Consider the following 24,270-nt stretch of genomic DNA (forward strand, 5'->3'; position numbering starts at 1 on the left):
TACAAAAACAGACACACAAATCAATGGAACACAATAGAAAGCCCCATATATAAACCCATGCTTATATGGTCAATTAATCTATGACAAAAAGGCAATAATATATAGTAGGAAAAAGACAGTATATGGTACTGGGAAAATTGGACAGCTACATGCAAAAAAATGTATGTAGACCACTTTCTTACACCATACACAAAAAAATAAATTCAATGCGGATCAAAGACCTAAGCAAGACAAGAAACCATAAAAGTCTTAGGAGAAAACACAAGCAGTAATCTCTTTGACATCAACCTTAGCAACATATTTCTAGATATGTCTCTTGAGGCAAGGGGAAAAAAAGAAAATATAAACTACTGGGACTACATCAAAAATAAAAAGCTTTTACATAGCAGAAGAAACCATTAATAAAATGAAAAGGCAACCTACTGAGTGGAGAAGATAAAGCAAATAATATATCCAATTAAGGGTTAATAGCTAAAATACATAAAGAACTTATACTACACCAAAAATAAATAAATAAATAAATAAATAAATAAATACTCCTCTCTAAAAAAAATGAGCATAGAACCTAGACATGATTGCAAAGAAGATACACCAATGGCCAACAGACACATGAAAATATGGTCACCACTAATCATCAGGGAAATGCAAATCAAAACCACAATGAGATTATCACTTCACATCTGTCAGAATGGCTACTATCAAAAAGAAGTAACAAGTGTTGGCCAGGATATGGAGGAAAAGGAACATTCATGCACTGTTTGCAGAAATGCAAATTCGTGCAGCCACTGCGGAAAACAATATGGAGGTTCCTCAAAAAACTAAATGTAGAAATATCCTGCAATGCAGTAATTCTACTATTGGGTATTTACCCAAAGAAAACAGAAACGTTAATTCCTAAAGTTATATGCATCCCTATGTTTATGGCAGCTTTATTTACAATAGCCAGAATATGAAAGCAACCCAAATGTCTGTCCACAAATAGATAAAGAAGACACTATAAGCACACACACACACACACACACGCACACATGCACGCACAATGGAGTATTACTCAGCCATAAAAAAAAAAGATGAAATCTTGCCATTTGGGACAATATGGATGGAATGAGAGGGTATTATGCCAAGTGAAATATGTCAGACAAAGAAAGGCAAATACCCTATGATTTCACTTATATGTAGAACCTACAAAACAAAACAAATGAACAAACAAAAAAAGAGAAACAGACCTATAAATATAGGGAACAAACTGATGGTTGCCTGAGGGAAGGGGGTAGGGGTACAGGAAAAAATGGGTGAAGGGGAGTAGGAGGTATAGGCTTCCAGTCATGGAATGAATAAATCACAGGAATAAAAGGTATAACATAGGGAACATAGTCAATGGTATTGCAATAGCGTTGTACCAGTAGCTATACTTGTGAGCACAGCATACAGAGCCATGTGATCACTATGTTGTACACCTAAAACTAATGTAACATTGCTTGTCAACTATACTTCAATAAATAAGTAAGACAAAGGAAACTTAAAGAAAAGAAATGGCAAAAGACATGCTATGCAAACACTGTCCAAAAGAAAGTTGGGTGTCTATATTAACATCAAAGTAGGCTTAAATGCAATAAGTCTTATTAAATAAAAACAGGAATATTTCATAACAACAAAAGAACTCATTCTATAGAAAGACAAAGTAATCCTACTGGTGTATACATCTAGTAATATGGCTCCAAAATATACAAAGCAAAAATTAATAGAAATAAAAATTCCATAATCAAAGTATATATATACTTTATAATGGAATATGTAATGGATTATATATGGAATATTATATATATGATGGAATATTACTCAGCCATCAAAAAGAATGATATCTTGGGTGGCTCAGTCAGGTAAGTGTCTGACTTCAGCTCAGGTCAGCGTCTGACTTCAGCTCAGGTCATGAACTCGCGGCTTGTGAGTTCGAGCCCTGTGCTGACAGCTCATAGCCTGGAGCCTGCTTCTGATTCTGTGTCTCCCTCTCTCTCTGTGCTCCTCCCCTGCTCGCACTCTGTCTCTTTGCCTCTCAAAAATGAATATATGTTTAAAAATTAAATAAAAAAAAGAATGAAATCTTGCCATTTGCAACTACATGGATGGAGCTAGAGTGTATTATGCTAAGTAACATAAGTCAATCAGAGGAAGACAAATGCCCTATGATTTCACTCATATGTAGAATTTAAGAAACAGATGAACACTTGGGAAGGAGTGAGGGAAGAGGAGAGAAGGAAACAAACCGCAAGAGACTTGTAATGATAGAGAACAGACTGAGGGTTGATGGAGGGAGGTGGGTAGAGGATGGGCTAGATGGGTAATGGGTATTAAGGAGGGCACTTGTTGTGATGAGCACTGGGTGTTGTATGTAAGTGATGAATCACTGAATTCTACTCCTGAAACCAATATTGCACTGTATGTTGGCTAACTAAAATTTAAGTTAAAAACAAAACCCCCTATCTACTTGACCTGATTAGCTTGTAGAGAATGAACACCAACCACTTCAAAATATATATTTTTGGCAATTTCATATAGAACATTTACCAAAATAGACCAGATACTGAACCATAAAGCAAGTCTCAAGAAAATTCAAGGACTGAAATCATATAGTGTACTTTCTTACCACTAAGAAATTAATCTAGAAATCAGTAATAAAATGGTAAGTAGAAAAATTATCAAAAGATTGAAAATTAAGCAACACACTTTGAAACTGAAGAAATTACAGTGGATATAAAATGTTTTGAACTGAATAATGAGATTATGACATATCAAATTTTCCAGGATGATCTTAAAAGCTCTTTAGAGATAAAATACCTTTAGGGTCACCTGGGGGCTCAGTCAAGCATTTGACTTTGGCTCAGGTCATGATCCTGGATTGGGCTCTGTGCTGACAGCTCAGAGCCTAGATCCTGCTTCAGATTCTGTGTCTCCCTCTCTCTCTGCCCCTCCTCCTCCCCCTCCCCTCTTTTCTCTCTCTCAAAAATAAACAAACATTTAGAGAAAATTTAAATAGCTTTAAATTCACATATTAAATCTTTGCTTGAATAACCAATAATTCCATCCCAATAAGCTGGGGGGGTGGGGGGGAGGAGTTACAAACCTTTATCTCTCCTTTTATTCTGAATGACAGGCTTGCTGGATAAAGGATTCTTGGCTGCATATTTTTCCTGTTCATCACATTGAAGATGTCCTGCCATTCCTTTCTGGCCTGTCAGGTTTCAGTAGATAGGTCTGCTACTACCCTTACGTGTCTAACTTTGTTAAAGCCCGTTTATCCGGGCTTTCAGAATTTTTAGCGGCTTTCAGAATTCTCTCTTTATCCTTGTATTTTGCCAGTTTCACTATGATATGTCGTGCAGAAGATCAGTTCAAGTTACGTCTGAAGGGAGTTCTCTGTGTCTCTTGGATTTCCCCAGATTGGGGAAGTTCTCAGCTATGATTTGTTCAAGTATACCTTCAGCAGCTTTCTCTCTCTCTTCTGCTTCTGGAACTCCTGTGATATGGATATTGTATCATTTCATTGAATCATATAGTTTGTAATTCTCCCCTCATGATTCAGAATTTTTTTAATCTTTCTCTCAGCTTTCTCTTTTTCAATAGTTTTATCTTCTATTTCACCTATTCTCCCCTTCACCACTTCAATCCACACTGTGACCACCTCCATTTTATTTTGCACCTCATTTATAGCATTTTTTTTTTTTTTGCATTTTAGCAGTATTTTTTTCTTTTTATTTTTTACAAATAGTTTATTGTCAGGGTGGTTTCCATATAACACCCAGTGCTCATCCCCACAAGTGCCCTTCTTCATGCCCATCTCCCCCTCCCCCCCACATCCNGTGGAGGTTCCTCATTTATAGCATTTTTTAATTCATCATTACTATGTTTTAGTTCCTTGATCTCTACAGCAATAGACTCTCTGTTGTCTTCTATGCTTTTTTCAAGCCCACCAATTAATCCTATGACTATTATTCTAAATTCTTATTCAGTTATATTGCTTATATCTTTTTTATTCTTTTAACATTTTTATTTATTATTGAGAGACAGAGACAGACAGAGCATGAGCATGGGAGGGGCAGAGAGAGGGGGAGACACAAAATCTGAAGCAGGCTCCAGGCCATGAGATCATGACCTGAGCCGAAGCTGGACACTTAACCAACTGAGCCACCCAGGCACCCTTGCTTATATCTGTTTTCATCAATTCTTTAGCTGTCACTTTTTCCTGGAATTTCTTTTGAGGAGAATTCTTAGTTTCATCATTTTGGCTATTTTCTCTTCCTTGTGTGTTTTAAAAGCTTGTTATGTACTCTGCATCTGCGAGTACTGCTATACTAAAGGAGGGAGGTCACACACTGTCCAGGGCCTGGCCCTTCAAGAGGTATTTTTTGGAGAGGGTTACTTGCTCTCTGTTGTAGTGACTCTGGTTATTTTATTTCCCTACTCATAGTAATGTTATGGACGCTCCACCATGTGCAGAGAAAAAAGGGTAAAATAGTTTTTATTCACAAAGACATGATTGTACATGTAAAAAAATTCTAAGTAATCTATAAAATATTCAAATTAATAAGGAAATTTGGTAACTTTACTGAAGAGCCAATAAACAAAAAACACTTTAAACCAGCAAAAAACAATTAGGAATAAAATTTTAAAAAATCCCATTTACAGAGTGCCGAAAACACTAAATGTCTAGGAATAAGTTTAACAACATCTATTAAAAAAAAAGAATGGCAACAAAATATTGCTAAGAATATTTTGCTAATGGGGCGCCTGGGTGGCTTAGTCGGTTAAGCGTCCGACTTTTGCTTAGGTCATGATCTCGCGGTTCGTGGGTTCGAGCCCCGCGTCGGGCTCTGTGCTGACTGCCAGCTCGGAGCCTGGAGCCTGTTTCAGCCTGTGACTCCCTCTCTCTCTGACCCTCCCCTGCTCACGCTGTCTCTCTCTCTCTCCTAGAAATAAATAAAAATATTTTTAAAAAAAAAGAATATTTTGCTAATATATTGCTAATCAAAGAAGATCTAAATAATAGGATACTCTATGGTCAACATTTGGAAAACTCAATATGAAGACTTCCATTCTCTCCAATTTGTTTTTTAGATTTAATGTAACTCCAACCAAAAGCCCCACAGCTTTTATGGAGTTGGGGTTGAACCTGGCAGGCCAACTCTAAAGTTTATACAGACTTTCAAAGGACATAATAGACATGCAGTCTTGAAGCAAAAAACCACAGGTAACTGATTTTAAATTTTTTATGTTCATTTATTTTTGAGAGACAGACAGACAGAATACAAATGGGAAAGGGGCAGAGAGAGAGGGAGATACAGAATCTGAAGCAGGCTCCAGGTTCCAAGCCATCAGAACAGAGCCCAACACGGGACTCAAACCCACAAACCGTAAGATCATGACCTGAGCCAAAGTCGTACACTTAACGGACTGAGCCACTCAGGATCCCCCTGATTTTAATACTTACTGTCATGCTATGCTAATTAACACAGTGTGGTATTGACCTAAGAATTGACAAATCAATGGAACATGGTAAGAGAGTCCAACAATAAACCCCCTTGATGTAGTCACTTGATGTACAAGCAAGGCTCAGAGTAGGGGTGGAGGTGACAGCCCGACTTCGACGGGTTAGGGGAACAAAGGACCTGTGCTGGAAGGCAGTGCCTGGAGAAACACAGTAGGCATCCCAAGTGTACTAAGGGTCAGTATACAAGGTGATGGAGTTCTCCAGTCACACTGAGGCACTGGAGCACAGCCCAGAGGAGCAGGACAACTGGGTCCAATCAGGGTTCAGAGTGGGGGCTTGGCCAGGCACTGGCGTGAGAGCCAGAGGAAGGGGAGATCTGGGACAGGGAGGTGGTGGTTGCTTCAGTGCAGGGGTGGAGGTAAGAGCCTGACAGCTGTGGGTTCAAGGGAACCACAGGAGGGGAGACACATGACATTCCCCTCTCCCTCTCACCTGGATACACCTTGAGAATCAAAGACAGATTGGGCGCCTGGGTGGCTCAGTAGGTTAAGCATCCAACTCTTGGTTTCATGATCTCGGGATTTGTGGGTTTGAACCCCACATCAGGCTCACACTGGCAGTGCAAAGCCTTCTTGAGCTTCTCTGTCTCCCTCTGTCTCTGCCTCTCCCCTGCTCTCTCTCTCTGTCTCTCATAAAATAAACATTTAAAAAATCAAAGACAGATCATGTCATACATCTAATGGAAACCTTTATTTCTTTTTGACCACATGATAAAATGTAAGCTCCCTGGAAAGACTCCAGAATTCTATCACTGGATCTTGCCTCCCTCTCACTACTCCTCCCTCCCCCAATGCCAACTCTGCTTCGGACACAGTGAATGCCTTGCTCAGCCCTAACAGTAAATTCCTTTTACTGTTAGGCATATGCTCTCTCCTCTTCCAAGAATGCTCTCCTTCTTCCTCACCAATCTAACCCCAGCCATCTCCTCCAGGAAGCCTACCTAGATTCCTTCACTAGCCTATGTACTCCCCAATTATAACCTATAATACCCTGAACTGACCCCTGGAACAGCACTTCTCACAGTCTCTGCCAGTGTCCATCACTTGTGGCCCCAATCAGACTGTAAACTCTTTGAAGAGCTGTATTCTCATCCCCGATCACCCAAGTCAATAAGATTTCTTTAAAGAAGGAACAACCTTAAAGCTGTACCAAGAAAAGTTGGTGGAGAATTAAAAGAGAAACAGAACTTGGAGTTGGCTATGACAGAGTCTAGGAGAGAACAAGACAGTAGGAAAGCAGACGGGAATGAGGCATGGTAGCGGAGTCTACTTTGCTCCAAGGACCTCCACAGTCCTTTATGAACTCTGAGCACTAGTTAGGAAGAAGACTGATTTTAAAAATAAATTAAAAACAAGAGGGAAAGATCTAGGCTGGATTCCCCTCATGGGTAAGATGGAGGAGACAGCAACAATATTGGTAACGTCGCCGCAATCAGACCTCAGGCCCTGGAGGCTGCTGCGAGCTGGCAAAAGGGAAACATGCCTATCAACAGCACTTCCTGCCCCTGCCAAGACCCGTGCAAGAAAACTATAGTGCGTCTGCTCCTGCCCTTTGGTTTTGCCAAAACTGGATGTAGAAATAGCACAAAAATAAAAGAAATGCCAAGGAAAAGCAAATGAAATGTGAGGATGGTATAGCACGTTCGTCTTCCTGTCCAATCATAGCATCAGACATAACAACTTATGTTAAACATTGTCAGTTTTTATCCAGGAGATACCATGGGCCGGTGTGCCTGCCAGCATCTCAGCTCCTGTCCACTCTCGGTGTCCAAGGGACCCACAGGAGGAGGAAATCCCAGGACAAGGCCTGCACTGATCAGGCTTGAATAACCAATGGTTTTCAGTATCTTTTTTAATTGCTCTTACTGAATAGATAAATTATGGTATATCCACCCAACGAAGTATCACTCACCAATTAAAAGAAATGAGCTTTCGAGCCACAGAAAGACATGAAGAAACCTCACATACATATTACGAAATGAAAGCAGCATACCGTACAATTCCAACTAGATGACATTCTTGAAAAGGCAAAATTATGGAGACAGTAAAAAGGTCAGTGGTTGCCAGGGGTTAGGGAGGAGAGCAGAATGAACAGGTGGAGCATGGAGATGTTTAGGGCAGTGAAACATTATGTATGATACATAATGATGACACCATGTCAAACCCTTAGAATGTGTTCTACACAGAATGAATCCTAACGTCAACTATGAACTTCAGCTAATAGTAATATATCAATATTGGCTGTAAGCAAGGTACCACAGTAATGCAACATGGTAACAAGAAGGGGAACTGTGGTCTCTGCGCTTTTTGTTCCATTTTCCTATAAACCTAAAACTGCTCTGAAAAAGACTTAATTTTTTTTTTTAATTGCTACTACAAGCCATGGATGCGGCCGGTATTGCTGGGACTCCACTATAGGAAATCCCAGGTCATCTCATGACTTCCAGCTGACCTCACAGGAGGCACCTGTGTGCAAATTAAACTGGTGTCCTTCCACATAAATAAAAACCACAGGTTAGGACTGACAGCCGCATCTTAACAGGCTAAGCAACACACAGGGGTCCAATTTGCTGTCGGCATCGGTAAAAGCCTGGAAGAGCCAGGAACAGGGGACTTAGGAGAACCTAGAAAGGAGCCCATCTGCCAAAGAGAAGGAAGCAGGGCAGATGACGGGCCACCAAAGTCACTTCTGACCTTCACGCTCACTGTCCAGCCCTGCTCACATGGACCAGCCACCTCTGCTTAGAGCCACCCAGGCTGACTGCTCAAACTTCTCACCTGTCGGCGGTGTAGGAGGGGAACGATTCAGAAAGGGGGCCCCAGGCCCTGACGGTGCACAGCTTGGTTAACTCTGGCTCCAGATTCTGTGATGAGGCAGTAGGACCTGCCTGGGGAAAAGTACAAGCCTAGAAGTCAGAGCCAGAATGAAGCCCCATTTCACTGCCTGGGCGACCTGGTCCTTTCCCCTCATCAGCAAAGCCAGGATAACAGGTGCCCTAGGGCCATAAAGTGAAAGCTGGGAGGGACCCAGCTTGCAGGTAACACAGAGTCCAGGGAGAGTAAATGCTTGCACAAGTTTGCACAGCTGGGTAGCAGAGGGACTCCTGACTGACAAACTGCCTTCCTTCAAGTTCACTGCAGTTTGTGCATGGCCACAGAAGAGTTAGAATAAAGATAATCTGTGTGAAATGTTTTGGGAAATTAAACATACTAGCTAAAGGGGAGCTGTTGTCCATACTATTCATCTTTTCACTCCTTAGTCCTGTTCTGCTCTAAGGGGAACATCTCCTGTGACAGCGGGCTCTTGGCAAGGGTCAGCCATGCCACCAGCACCAGCTGGTGGTGCTGCCATCCCAAGTTACAGAGCCGGGGATGGAAGGAAGCTCTTAGCCCCAGAACTGTGACCTGGGAGGTAACCTGATTGGCTCCAGTCTCTCCCTGTGCACTTCCACACTCCAGTGGCAGTAGGCAATAAGGCTTCCTGGGGAAAGAGAATCTGTTTTGTGAATAATAATTCCGCCTCTAATCCATGAAGCATGCCAGGCCAGTAATCTGCTAAGCGCTTGAGAGAGACCCATTTGGCTTTTGCTTCAGCATACCCATGGAAAGCTTCGGTTCACCCCGTTTCCAGACCTTTTGTGCTCCCACCAGTTTAACTAATGTGCAAACATATTCCCGAACAGCCTCCAAAACAGATTATTACCAACAGACTGGAGGATGACGCAAATGGAGGCCATCTCCATAAGTGAAACAAGTTGAGTCAAAAGGGATCATTTGTGTGGCTTAAATCACAGAGGTGGGCAACATCCACAGGACTGGATTCATAGTGGCTGGTGCTAGCAATTTAACCTGGTTTTTTATTGACCCAAGCCTTGGGTGGGTTTAGTCCTTTCACTTCAAGAGTCCCCACCCCACTCCCACATCCCCACCCCACCCCCACCCTACCCTGACACACACACAGATGGCAAAGCCACCACCGCACATTCCTCTTCTTTGGTGGTCTCCACTGGGACACAGTACCATTGGTATAATTAGGAAGACACCAGAGAGAATTCAGCTCCATGTATTTTTTATGAGAAATGAGTCAGTGTGTTTTTTTTTCTCCTCACACTCTCCCAAAGAAAGGGACTAGAGCAGAGGGAATTGCACCCTTAGATAAGCAATTCCAGGATACGGTGAGTGAGAAAAGACAGCAGGCAGTGGATGGGAAACCATTGAGCTATTAATCAGAATTCTCTTATCCAGCCTAATTCAGGTTCAACAGTTGGGACACACTTCATGGCCTCCCTGACCTCCTCTATGTCACCCCCACCCAACCTTCCATTCCCATTAAATTAATGGTGCCTTTCAATAAAAAGCCTATGCCTAGAAAACCATGCTGGGTCTATCCCTCAGAGAGTGTCCTAAACTACCCATCTCATCACCAACACAGCTGCTTTGGGGAGAATACAGATGTACCACTTCTCATATGCAATGCCCAACTTCCCCACCACAACAACACAGGCCAAGGGGTGAGTCACAGACTTTGGAAGCTTCTTGGTAGGTTTTGACTCAATTGTGTCCATCAGTGTTTTGTTCCTATGTTATCCATTCTGTCACCATTAAGAATAGAGAGGAGTCAGAAGGGGACTCCTTATTGCTATAACCAGATGATTTGCTGGATCATCTTGAGTAAGTCATATTCCCCAAGTCTGTTCCCTTATTTATGAGTTATGAGGGTTGAACTGGATGAACTTTTTGGTCTTCCTGCACTATGAGCCCTCCTCCCATCCCACCTTCCTCCCACCCCCACTGCAAGTGGGAGGTCAAAGTGCTGGACTTCTTGTTTTTATCATCAGCTCCTGGAGGTAAAATGAACACAGGTGAGATTTACAACTCATTGAACTCACTTTGCTGCTAGGGAGGAGCTCAAATACTTCACTGCACAAAGGCTGTGCCTTCAGGCAGGAAAGGTAGCATTACCCCCAAGGCATAGATAGGAAAACTGTGATCCAGAGAAGCTAAATGCACAAAGTTCCAACTGTCTTTTTTTTTTTTTTTTCCTCTGAGAGAGAGTTAGAGAGCAGAGAGGGGCACGGAGAGAGAAGGAAAGAACCTCAAGCAGGCTCCACACTATCAGTGTGGAGCCCAAAGTGGGGCATGAACTCACAAACCTCAAGATCATGGCCTAAACTGAAATCAGGAGTCAGATGCTTAACCAACCCGAGCTACCCACGTGCCCCTAAAAAGTCCCAGCTGTCTTAACAAGTGATACCAAGAGGCCCAGGAGCCAAATCTTCAGTTTCCTGGCGCTGACTTCCCCCACACCATGACGGATGTTATGAAAAGGCATTATTTCAGGTGTCATCCAAAGCTGGAAAAGAAAATACTAAATAAAAAATCAAGTCTTTATGGGAGCAAATCATAGCTGTAGTCCACTAATACTCATATTATTATCAATGACCAAGAGATGGTAGTGAGAGCTTTGACGTGAAACCCTTTCCAACGAGAAAGCTATGGATAACTGGCGTTCTTCCTATCGGCCAATCTACTTCGTGACCGTGGAAATCAGAAACCACGTCAGGGGTACTCAGGATTGACAGCAAAGTACTTCCAACCTGACAAACAGAGAGCTTGAGGAGAAACCCTGCTTTCCTAACCGACAAGGTAATCTTGACACATTTACAAATGTGTTTATGGCTCTGCCAATGTTTAACAAGAACCTGTGGAAGCCAAAGAGCTGTTCTATTTATCTGCAATTTTTCAATGCCATTGCTCTAAATAGCAAATGGTTTATTTTAAAAATTTGAGAGTTTTTTTTTAAGTTAAATTTCATTTCCCATATGTGTAGGAGAAGCTCTTTTAGGCTGAAATCATTCAGCTGAGTTATCTGAGCCAAAATGATATTTTCCTCACTAACATAAAATCATCTAGAAATGTGCTCACAGAGAAGAATGTCATTCCCAACGTGTACTCGAATTCACTCTGAAGAATCCCAACATTCACTTTAGGGATGATTTTGTTCTTGTAGATGATCAGTCTCACTCACTTAAGACCGCTACAGAATCCACACAAGCCACCCAGAGCATTTGTCATTGGGATTCCAAAGTACATTAAAACACACAACACAGATAAAAGCAAGGGCTGTTCTGGGTTTAGAACATCTCAACATCAGCTACTCTTCACTGGAGGGGTAAGCGGTAGGCAGCTGGATTCTCAAAGAGGAAGAGCTGGAGTACTCACCCACTACTAACACTGATCTAGCAGCCAAGGGGCATCATTATGCCACCAGCAGGTCACAGAATCACTAGCCAGGCCCTGTTGTCTTGGCAGGGAGCTGGCTATTCCTTCCAATGATCTCAAGGCTAGTTCCATTAGCTCTTTAGCCCGGAGAGTGAATCTTGCCTCAACTCAGCCTCCAGAGGGCTTCCTGAATTACCCACCCAGGTAATATGCCAGCCAGACTGAGATTTCTAGGACCCTCTGTAATCTGAAGCAGTGAGGGCCCACTGCTGTATGAGGCTGAAGATTTACGGGATGAACTACCTGATCTCAATGCATCTGGAGGATCAAGTAGGCAGCAGGAAGAAGAAAGAACAACTCCCACGTAATACTTAAACTGGATTACAATCTGACATTTTCCTTTGCAAGGACATGATATCCTTGCCTTTTCAAAGGAGAAAATCACCTGGCCAGTGGCCACTTCCTTATGCAACATGTCCCAGGCACCCATTCACTGACTGTTTGACCATGTCCTAATTTCAATAGCATTTGTCTTCTCTTCATCCCTTCCACTGCCTGCAGTACTAACAATCCAAAGCAGCATAATCCAGCAACAGCACTACTCCTCTTAGTCACAGGGCCAGACTTGACCATAGCTTGACTCCCTGGACAAATTTATGCAAGGGAGAGTATGGACCACCGAATGCCATTGGTCACTGCCAAAACTCATTTTAGCAAAGAAACAACTAACAATTCATTCTTTTCCAACATTACAAAAAAAAAAAAAAGCAAGCAAACCTAGAGGGTAAATAGCATCCCTGTTGCCAGGAGTTAGTTGGTTATGAAACAGCCAAAGGTCAGCAGCAGATGATAGAAAGATCCCCATAATTAGAATAATCAATAGGCAGGCATTCAGCAATTGCATACCAAGTGAAGGATTCACCAATGCAGTGGCGATGCATGCCTGCTTCTGCAGCCCCACCACCCCTGAGCCAGTGGCTTACACTCCACGTAAAATAAGAGGGAAGCTTCTGGTCTCTCCCACATCCATTCACAGACATGCAGGGCCTCCAAACCTCCAAAGGACAAAAACAGCAGGCAAGGATATCTATCAAGCATGCTCCTTCTGTTCCAGACATTAGCCATGCTAGTTCCCACCCATGTAATTACTCTTCTGTTGACCACCCACATTTATTCAGCTTTCAAGACATGACAACAAGGTCTGAGATTTGAGGCATGTACCTGACTCTCTCTCCCCTCCAGGGGTGGTGGAATCTGATCAGCAAAACCAATCTTCCCTGGATCACCCATAAAGGCACTAACCTCATCCACGTTCTCAAAAGCGTTGATGACATCATATGGCAAACAGGACAGAAGGTCAATCACAAACCAGGTCTTCAGGTAGTTCATGCGGATGAGTTTGGGGTCAGAAATCACCTCCCCAGCTGGTCCAACAAAGGTAGTATGAAAATTCAGTACAATGTCCACCAAAAAGATCACATCCACGATGCTATCCACCACCAGCCAGGCCACGTTGTTCTGCCTGGTTTTAAAGGAGACGTTGTAAGGGACCAGGATAGCTGTGTAGAAGGTTAAGATCAAGATGATCCAATCCCACGTGGTCTTAAAAACACAGTAATGTAAGATTATGTGAGGGGGAGTCTTTGGTGCCTCTTGCTTGTACTGGGGAAGGATGTCTGAGCCCAGCTGTAGAACCTGTACAGAAAAACATGGTCAAAAGAAAACTAAGTTAGGATTTCATTGCAAGCATCTAACCAGTCAGCATCTGTCACTAACAAATACTCATGACACTCCAGATGGATCATTAGGAGCAAGAACAGGTGCTAGAGAGGGTGCCTGGGTGGCTCAGTCGGTTGAGTCTCCAACTCCTGATTTCGACTCAGGTCATGATCTTGTGGTTCGTGAAATCGAGCCCTGCATCTGGCTCTGTGCTGGGTGTGGAGCCGGCTTAAGAGGCTCTCTCTCCCTTTTCTTCTGCCCCTCCCCTACTTACACTCCCTCTCTAAAAAACAAAACAAAACAAAAAACAAATAAAAACAAAAAAACAGGTACTAGAGGAGTATGAGAGAATGGAGGTGAACATTATAATATAATCACAAGGAAACAATGAAAAACTATTATTAGCTTCCTGTAAGCCATGTTTTGTACCAAGTACCTCACATACACTTATTATCTCACTTAATTCTAAACACAACCTGGTATTGTTGGCCAATTATTATTCCATGCAACAAGTGAGAAACTGAGGCTGAAGAGGATTAAGCAACTTAACAAATATTCACTGTTCTGTGCCAGGAGCTGTTCTAGAACTGCATGTACTGTAATGAAGGAAACAGTGTGATGCCTGCTCTTGTGGAGCTCAGTCTATAGACAAATCAAGGCAACTTCAAATTGTGATAAGAGCTAACTAAGAGGAAGGGGTAGGGACATGGTGACTGGATAGAATATGACATAAAGAGCAGAGGAAGAACAGTGTTTGAGCTGAAACTATTAATGACAACCAGAAACCAGCCATTCAAACTTGTGTGAAAAATTATCTGGGCAGAGATAATAACCAGCAAATAACCCCAGGAGGGACAACTTGATGTTTTCAGGCATAAAGGGCAGTCTGGTATGACCAAAGCCCACAGGATGGCAGGAAAGGGATGCCAGATTAGCTCAGAGGGGGAGTGGAAACCAGACCACACAGGGCCTAGTGGGCCATGAGGAGGGACTGGACTTTATTCCCAGTACGTCTGAGTGGAAATGGAGGGGGTTAACAAAAGAACATTAATCTGGTGCATGTTTTTAAAAGATTAGCCTGGCTACTGTGTAGATAATGAACTGAGGCAGAGATTAGAGGAGAGAACAGAATCAGGGAACTTATTAGAACAGCCTGGAAAAGAGATGAGGTGATGGGGTAAAGTAGTCTGATTCTTTTTAATATATTTTTGAAATAAAACCAGCTGATGACTTGCTCATGGCCAGAAAGGAAAGGAAAGGGAGCAGTGAAAGGTACCACTACTCTATCCCAAAACCCAGCAAGGTGGCTGGCCCAGAGTAGGCACTACAGGATGGTTTTTAAGTGGATGGCTGAACTTCAAGGTCATACAGCTAGCAAAAGATGAAGACAGGTCCCAGACTAGGTCTAGATTAGAAACACATGCTGTTCCACATCAAGGTTACATTTCCCTAAATAACAGGCTTTTAAGGAAGCAGACTCAGTGAAGGATGAAGTCCAGAGAAGCCTGGCTCCAAGAAAGTATCCCAGATGGGTTTCACACTCAGTAGCCAGCTTTCAGAGGCCAGGCCAAGCTGGAAGGGACCCTCATCTCTACCCCCCAGTTGCTCCTCTGTGTCATTTACAGGTTCTTATAAATCTCTAGGTGAAACTTCCTCTCGTGTCATGAGAACTTCTTTTTTCCCCTACAGGATAAAGAGCCCTTAGTGAATATAAAATAATCTGAATATCTCTGTCTCCTCTATGATTGGCTCCAGGCCTTAAGTGAAGATGAGTGAAAGAAAGCCAGAAATTCACAGAGTGCCCAGTGTGCATCTTTGGATACAGGAACTATTTCCGCCCCTCCCACCAATGCACAGAGCTCTTCTAGGCTTGGGATTTTAACTTCTCTCCCCATGGAGAGGAAGGTATACAAGTGTGGTTAAAGAAGTGTGGGCCCTGAAATTGCAAGGCAGGAAAAGAGATTGACCTGTAAGAATAAAGCAAATAAAAATAAACTGTATGGGACTTCCACTTCCATAAAGATAAAGTAAACACACTTTTCCTACTCCTCTAAGTATAGCTAAACATCTTGGACATTATATTTAACACAAACTTAAGACTCTAAAAGACAGAGGAAAAGAGCAAACTGCCTAGGAATAACATAGTGATGTGTTCTCTGGGTTTTCTTTGTGCCTCATATATTCCCAGACTTAAAGCTAAAGAAGCCAGGAACCTGGAAAGACCAATGGGTGCAGACAAAAAGACATCCCAACAAAAGCCCACTCTCTGTAGCAACAGGAATGGGGAAGGGGCAGCCTTCGAAGACAGAAAACTGTTAGATAATAACTACTCTACCACAGCCAAGCAGCACAGTAAAATCGGTGGCCCCATTCCTACCCAGGTCAGCAAAGGCTACGAGGAAGCTAGATTTCACCCATCTCAAGGCAGTAATGAAGCACCTAACCTCCTCCTTTTCCTCCTTTTCCTGACAGGGCTAGTGCTAGAAACGGCCCAGTAGGGAGCCTGGACTTCCATGTCCACCCAGCAGTAATGAAGCCACCTCTACCCACAACACTGGGAGGTATCAGTGTAAATTCAGTGGGCCAAGGAATTCTCACCCCACCCAGAGATAACAAGCAGCACCCCTAGGTGTCAATAGAGGCTAGGTTAAAAACCTAGACTTCTACTCCAACCTGGCAGAAATGAGGGGATGCCTCCCCCTTCTTCTGCCATACTCAGGTCAAAGGAAGCCACATGAAACAAAAGGCTTAAATAAGATCCAGAGTTCCATAATATAATTTCCAAAATGCCCAAGTTTCTACCAAAAATTGCTGGTTACACCAAGAAATAGGTAAATATCAAATGAATGAAAAACAACCAATAGGTGACAACATTAAGATGATAGAGATGTCAGAAATATCTGATGAGAATTTTTCAGCAGCCATCCTAAAAATGCTTGAACAGGCAATTACGAATATGCTTGAAACAAATGAAAAAAAAAATAGAAAGTCTCAGAAATAGTAAAGGAGTAGAAAGTCTCAGCAAAGAAAGAGAAGATATAAAGATGAACCAAATGTCAATTTTAGAACCAAAAATACAATAACCAATGTTAATGTTTCGTTCAACAGCAAAATGTAGGGAAAAGAGGAAACAACCAGTGAACTTGAAGAGGAAACAACAGAAATTACCCAATCTGAACAACAGAAACAGAAAGATGTCTTACATAATGATAAAAGGGTCAATTCACCAAGACATAGAAACCCTGACACGTATACACCAGACAGCTCTAAATACATGTAGAGCAAAAACTGATAGAACTGAAAGGAGAAACAGTCCAGTCCACACACTTCTCTCACAATCTTTGATAGAACAACCACACGGAAAATTAGCAAGGATATAGCATAACTCAACAACATCATCAACCAACAGAATTTAGCTGACATTTATAAAACACTCTACCCACCAAGAGCAGAATGCTCTGTTAGGAGGATGAAAAGACACACGATGACTTAGAGAAGATTCTTTGCAAACCATATATGCCACAAAGAAATAGCACCTAGGATATATAACTTATAATGTAGAATCTCAAAGCTCAACAATAAAAAAAAACAATCCAATCAGAAAATGGGGAAAAGGTACAAAGGGACATTTCCCCCAAGAGCATATGCAGATGGCAAATAAGCCCATGAAAAAGATGTGCCATTTGGGAAATGCAAATTAAAATAATGAGCTATCACTACTCACCTATGAGAATGGCTAAACTAGAAAAGAGTGACACCACCAAAGGCTGGTGAGAATGCAGATAAACTAAAGGGCACGCATATACTGTGAGTAGCACTATCAAATGGTACAACCACTCCAGGTAAGAGTTTTGCAGTTAAACAACCAAATAAGCAACCACCGTATGACCCAGCAGTTACAACCCTGGGCATTTATCCCATTAAAATGAAAACTTACACTCACACAAAACCCTGTACATGAATGTTTACAGAGCATTACGCCTAACGGCTAAAAACTGAAAATAACCCAGATGTCCTTCAACAGGTAAATGGTTAGATACACTGCAGTACATCCACACTACAGAAAATACTCAGCAATAAAGAGGTACAAACTATTGATACATGCAGTGAGCTGGACTGAAAAAAAAAAAAATCCCAAAAGAGAAGGGTCTACACGATTCTATTCATACAAGATCCTTGAAAGGACAAAATTATACAAAGAGAGAACAAATTAACTGTTGCCAAGGGCTCAAGGAGGGCATGAAAGCAGAAAGGAAATGAGTGTGGCTATACAAAGGCACTACAAGGTATTCTTGTAGCGATGGAATATTCTGTATCTTTTTTTTTTTTAATGTTTTATTTATTTCTGAGAGAGAGAGAGAGACAGCATGAACAGGGGAGGGTCAGAGAGAGAGGGAGATAGAGAATCTAAAACAGGTTCCAGGCTCTGAGCTAGCTGTCAGCACAGAGCCCGACATGGGGCTCGAACCCACAAACCGTGAGATCATGACCTGAGCCGAAGTCAGACGCTTAACTGACTGAGCCACCCAGGCGCCCCAGAATACTCTGTATCTTGACTGTGTCAATGTCAGTATCCTGGTTGTAGTATTGTAACATAGTTTCACAGGAAGCTGCCAAAATATATAGAGCCCATGAGATCTCTATGTATTATTTCTTCCATGTGGAATCTATAGTTATCTCAAAATAAGAAGTTTAATTTTAAAAAGTCAACAAGTGTAGATTAATTGCAAGCATTGCAAGGAAGAGGTCCTGGGCATTCAGTTAAGGGAAAGGCAGGGGAAAGGGAGGTGAGTTAAATAGGGGTTTACTGTAAATTTGCAAAATACAGTCTGGGTGATAAGACTATTCAGCAAGAACTTAAAGGCATCCGCAAGTGAGCAGCCACCTGCTGACTGTACACCAAAGTTGCCTGGAGCTCCAGGATTCTGGGTAACAAGCCTCAGGAGGAAATGCCTTTTTAGAGAAAAATGGCTATTCCTGTGACAGTTTAATAAGTGCATTCCAAGCTTTCTAGGACACTATTAAGCCCTGTTTGAATGAGACCTGAGTCAATAGTGTCTTCATACCTCCCCAAAACTGCCAGGTTGACCACAGACTCTCCCCACGCCCCCACACACTGCTATTCCTACATCATGTGTTCAAAGGGGATTGTCAGAGGTGTGAAGCTAGACCCAGAGGGTTGCTGGGGGCGCAGTTATTCAGTTTCTCTCTTCCCATCTCTGAGATGCAGGCTTTCACCCTGAAACCATGGGGCACCTGCATTCTGGGAGTAGACTCAGATGCTAGGGTATTTGATCAGAATAAATGTGATACATTCTTTCCAAATCTTTACGCTAAATGCTACAAATGACTCCCAGAGGTCAAGCTTTTGTAGTCTGGCTTGTGATCCTATATATTTTACTCTCATGTTAACTCTTTAGTAATTGCCCATAGAAAATGGAAGGTGGAGGGATGCCTGGGGGGCTCAGTCAGTTAAGTGTCTGACACTTGATTTCATCTCAGGTCATAACCTCACTGTTGTAAGATTAAGTCCCACATTAGACTCCACACTGAGCATTGGAGCCTGCTTGGAACTCTCTCTCCCTCTCCCTCTGCCCCTCCCCTGCTCCCATGCATGTTCTCTCTCTCTCTCTCTGTCAAAAAAAAAAAAGAAAGAAAGAAAAAAGAAAATGGAAGATGCAAATATCCACGGAGTGAGTTTTTCATGACAATCAATATTCTTAAGAAAAATTCCCTGATCGAAAGAATATTTTGCATCCATTTAACTACCTGACTCCAACAGTCTTTTCAGAGTCCAGTGACAAAGGACTAGTTATGCAGGTTGATCAGAAAAGTTCCTGAGACTGGCCTCCCTCCCTGCGCAGAAGCTTGTGTGGGAAGGGATTCGGACCAGGAGACCATGGAATGGAAACCTAATAAGCTCCAGCACTGTCATCCTCAGGACAAAAAGCTTTCTCAGAGTCACTCAGAATATCATTATCTGGGAAGGGTTAGTGTCCTCCCACGGGAGGAAGTCTTTGGGTTCAGGGTCAAAAGAGAAGGGATGCCCACCTTGTGTCCAGCCACAAGGGGCCTGCCTTATGTTAGCTGTGCAGTGACACTTCCAGAGCTTTGCAGAGGAATAGCTTCCCCAGATGTGAAGGCACAATGACCTGGTGTGGTGGTCCTGGGGACCATAGCAGTCAGTTGTCTTCCCCACCTCTTTTCTGCACTTGTCAGCATGAACATGTACTTCCAGTTTCTTCCATTTGATTCATTTCATACAGTGGAAGCTCCCAAAGGCAGAGGTTTGGCAGCCCCTTCAAAATGCACTTCCAAGAGTGGGCTTGTGTCTGTCCTATAAGCCCAAGCACATCAGGAGTCCCCCAGATGCAGATACTACTTCACCAAGTGTCACACTCTCCCTGTCCCTCCTCCCCCTACAACACCCAGTCCCAGGATCTGCCCACCGGAAAAGTTCATTACAGGCCATTACTGATGACGCCAAAGAATGCTCATCTCGAAGACTGATTCTGGAGTTAGGGTTTTTCCCTAGATGAAGAGGAACATCAGTCTGGCTGTCACATTTGTCTAGTGCTTTTACTTCCAAAATCCTCTATTGTATTTTTGAATCCCTGTAATGACCCTGTGAAGGGTTCTACAGATGGGAAAACGGAGGCTCAGAGAAACAAAGTGACTCACCCTGAGTCATACCAGGGCTGAGTAAGCAGAGAGCTAGGAGCGCAAGCCGGGCAGCCAGCTCCGAGCCTTCGAGTATGTTCACTAATCTATTTGTACAGTCTGAAATACCCTCCACAGCACAGTGACACACGTCATCACATCTCACACAGCCTCCTGAGATGGGAAGGCCAGTGTTGTTCTAATTTTACAAATTGGGAAAATAGGCCCAGAAGGCAAAATGGCTTGCTCACAGTCATACTGCAGATGACCAAGCCCAGTCCTAATTCAATGCTTTTCTTCTATTGTAGGACTTTTGAAAAACTACTGCCTTTCCACAGGACCTCTGCATGATGGCAACATGTCACCCTGTCATCTTATGAAGCCTGCTTCTGGTCAAAAGGAGCATTGCCCAGTGTGGACTTTCTCCAGGCCTACCCAGTTAAAGTCCCGAACCAGCCACACCAGCCAGAGCCTGTCTGAAGACCATATGCCACGGTCCCCAAGCCATGCCTCGCTAGATTAAGAAAGAAGCAGGACCAAACCACCTTACCTGGAAACCCTTCTGTGTAAAGAGACGGTCACCATGGAAAGTGATTTCTACTGAAGTAGATCAGAGATTAGAGCATCTCAGGTGCTGCTCTCTGCCACATCCCATTCCTAGCTTATGTTTCTTCCTCGTGAATCACTGGAAAACTAGAACCAGAGACAGGCTCCTGCATCTTCCAGTGGTCAATGTCTACCAATTGACCTCTACTTTCACCCACCTACCTCCTTCCTGCTTCAACAGAGAAAAATGCTCAACTTCTATCAAAGGCCAATTTCCCACCATGTGTTCTGAACCTCATTCCTCTCCCCTATCTCAAGTGCTTTACATCACCAGCTGCCATGATTCCTCTCTTTTCATTCCATGGACCTCTCCCTGGACACAGGATCATTCCACAAGCATCTTTAGGCATCAATCAACTCCCCTTACTTGCTTCGCAACTTCTGCTGTTCCCCCTCTGTAGCCAGATTTCTTGAAAAAGTAGTGTAAACACAGTGTCTCCACCTTTTCCCCTGCAATCACACCCAACATATCCCAATCTAACCAAGGTCTCCACTAGCTAATGAAATAGCTAATGCAAGGTCACCGAGATCTCAATGTTGTTAAATCCAATGGGCTCTCCCACCCTGATCTAACTCACTCTCTTGGCAGCTTCTTACAGATTTTTACACATCTTCCTTCTTGAAACACTCTCCTTGCTTAGCTGTCTTCATGCCACTCCCTCCCACTGTGGTGCCACAAAGGGGTGCAGCTTAGATCTCCCTTCAGAAAACCCTTTAGAATTAATCCATCAGGAAGTTCTGTTGCATCTAAAAGCATATAACTCAGGATCTTCACTATTTTCCAACTTACTTCTACAAGTCCACCCAAGGTACCACTCCCTTCCACTGTAGCATGCCAGTAACTTCCCAACCTGTCCCTACTTCCATTCTGGCCTTCCTCAAAATCCTACACCATACAGCAACTTGTATTTGATCATGTCACTCCCTCAATAAAAACCCACCAGCTTGTTACACTGAACTCCAAACAAGATCTACATTCTTGCTATGAGGTACTGTCTTTCTAACCTCACCTAAGCCCTTTACCCCGCTCACTAACCACTCAACAACACTGGCTTTTTGTAAAAATTCTGAAGCTCTCTTCCCACCTTGGAGCAGCTCAAAAGACTCCTCCCCGACATGGACAGGTTCTTCCCAACCTTTGGGTTTTGGTACAAGTGCTATCTCCTGACAGAGGACTTCCCAGACCACCCTATCTGAAATAGACTCCCACAACCTCCCTTTCTCTATTACTTTCTATCACATCACCAAATTTGTCCCTGTTAGAGCATTTATCAGGAATTATAATAATGCATTACCTATTTACTTGTTTACAGATGTCTCTCCCACTAGACTGCAAGCTCTATGAGGGCAGGATGTTTGTCATCTCACCCCCACATGCCCCATCTTTAGTACAGTGCCTGGCACACAGTAAGTGCTTAACAAAAGCCACTTGAATGCATTGAATGACTGGCTGAATAAATAAAATCAAAGAAGAGGCTATAAAAGAAGACCCAAATAAAATAAAATTTTTGACAAAAATATAATATCAAGAATGTTCTTAGAACACTACAGTAACCATGATAAAGACAACAGAGAATACATTATATCTTAAGGCCTTGTTCCAATTACATGTACAGTCATGAATAAAAATAAAAACCAAAGTCCACATATGCCGCTTAATAGCATGAAAGTTTTCACAAATGTCCTTCCCTAGATATTATAGTACTGGTTATCATTTACTGAGTGTTAACTATATGCCCTACCCTGAGCTAGTAAGCTCTTTACATAGATGAATACATTTAATATTCATAATTCTATGAGGTACATACTATTATCATCCCTATTTTAGAGTGAAGAAACTGAAGCTTGGAGAATTAAAGTAACTTGTCCAAGCCCGCAAAGGCTTTAAGTGGTGCAGCCAGTGTTGCCAACCTGGTCAAGTTTAATGCCAATGCTTTTATCTCCATGCTTTTAACTCCTGTGCTCCCATGCCACATTCTGGGCTGAACATGAAAAATAGAATTTTACCTTTATAACAACCATGCAAGGGAGATACTGGGTTTTATTTAATAAAGAAAAGAAATTATTTCAGGGATGCTAAGTTGCCCCAAACCACAAAGCTAAGTAAGTGACGAACCTGAGCTTCAAACCCAAATCTGATTCAAAGGCCCATAGTCCAGACAAGCACTAATCAATGGAAACAGGATATAAGCCATAACGTAATTCTCATGTGTAGTTTTAATTTTCTAGTAGCCATATAAAAAGAAGTAAAAGGAAACAGGTCACATTAACTTTAATACTTCAATCTAATCATTTAACCGAATACATCCAAATAGGACTACTTTAAAATGTGGGGAATACTACATAGCAATGAGAAAGAACAAAATCTGGCCATTTATAGCAATGTGAATGGAACTCAAGGGTATTATGCTGAGTGAAATAAGTCAGGCAGAGAAAGACAGATACCATATATTTTCACTGATATATGGAACAGGAGAAACTTAACAGAGGACCATAGGGGAGAGGAAAGAAAAAAAAAATAGTTAAGGAGAGGGAGGGAAACAAACCATGAGAGACTCTTAAATACTGAGAACAAACTGAGGACTGATAGGGATGGGGGAGAGGGGGAAATGGGTGATGGGCATGGAGGAGGGTGCTTGTTGGGATGAGCACTGGGTGTTATATGGAAACCAACTTGACAATAAACTATTTGTAAAATAAAAATAAAATAAAATAAAAAGTAAAACATAGAGCACCTGTGTGGCTCAGTCGGTTAAGTGTCCGACTTCTGCTCAGGTCATGATCTCACAGCTTATGAGTTCAAGCCCCACATCGGACTCTGTGCTGACAGCTCAGAGCCTGGAGCCTGCTTCAGATTCTGTGTTTCCCTCTCTCTTTCTGCCCCTCCCCCACTTGTGCTCTGTCTCCCAAAAATAAATATTAAAAATATTTTAATGTAATCAATATATAAAATTATTAGTGACATATTTTGCATTCCTTTTTTCCACACTAAGTTTGAAATCCAATGTGTGTAAGGCAGCTTACTGTACCTCTCAATTCAGATGAATCACATCCCATTTGCTCAAGAGTCACATGCGGTCAGCTGTCACCATACTGGCCAACACAAATCTAAACGATGACATTATACTGAGGCATAAGAGTATCCTGAACCATCTTCAACAAATGTAGGCATTGACCCCAAAGTAGATTTGGAATGGACAAACTAACCACAAATGTTAACTACAAACGTGTGTGTATATGTCAATGTGCACAAGACAGGGATGTGGGGAGAAGAGAAGACATGTCAACAAACAAAGGGATGGCTGAGTAAACCATTATGGAGGGGGCTGCAAGCACAGTATGTCAGTCGAGATACAGCTCTTGCAGGCTGAACCTGGCAGAACCTCAGCCTGAGGAGGTCAATCTTGGCTTCACTGCTGATGAACCTCAGGAAAAGCAAGGTGTCTGTGCCTCAGTTCCCTCTAATGAAATATGAAGCTAATACCACTTATACCAGATAGATACTCGGAAGGTCAAGAA

At 42.5% G+C, this 24,270-nt stretch overlaps 1 protein-coding gene across 2 annotated transcripts in view; it reads right to left on the reverse strand.

Moving 5' to 3' along the window:
• KCNH1 (potassium voltage-gated channel subfamily H member 1) overlaps positions 1-24,270 on the reverse strand; it is a 383,179-nt gene that overhangs the window by 292,872 nt on the left and 66,037 nt on the right. Inside the window, exon 6 of one of the 2 annotated variants that reach the window (XM_077763101.1) lies at positions 13,069-13,461. In XM_077763101.1, the coding sequence (XP_077619227.1) occupies positions 13,069-13,461 (393 nt within the window). Of the gene's footprint in view, positions 1-12,987; positions 13,462-24,270 lie in introns of both variants that reach the window. The other variant, XM_077763100.1, reaches the window with a different exon arrangement.

Source organism: Crocuta crocuta, unplaced genomic scaffold (genome assembly GCF_008692635.1).
Source record: "Crocuta crocuta isolate KB4526 unplaced genomic scaffold, BGI_CrCroc_1.0 scaffold3, whole genome shotgun sequence".
In the NCBI taxonomy this organism is placed as follows: domain Eukaryota; kingdom Metazoa; phylum Chordata; class Mammalia; order Carnivora; family Hyaenidae; genus Crocuta; species Crocuta crocuta.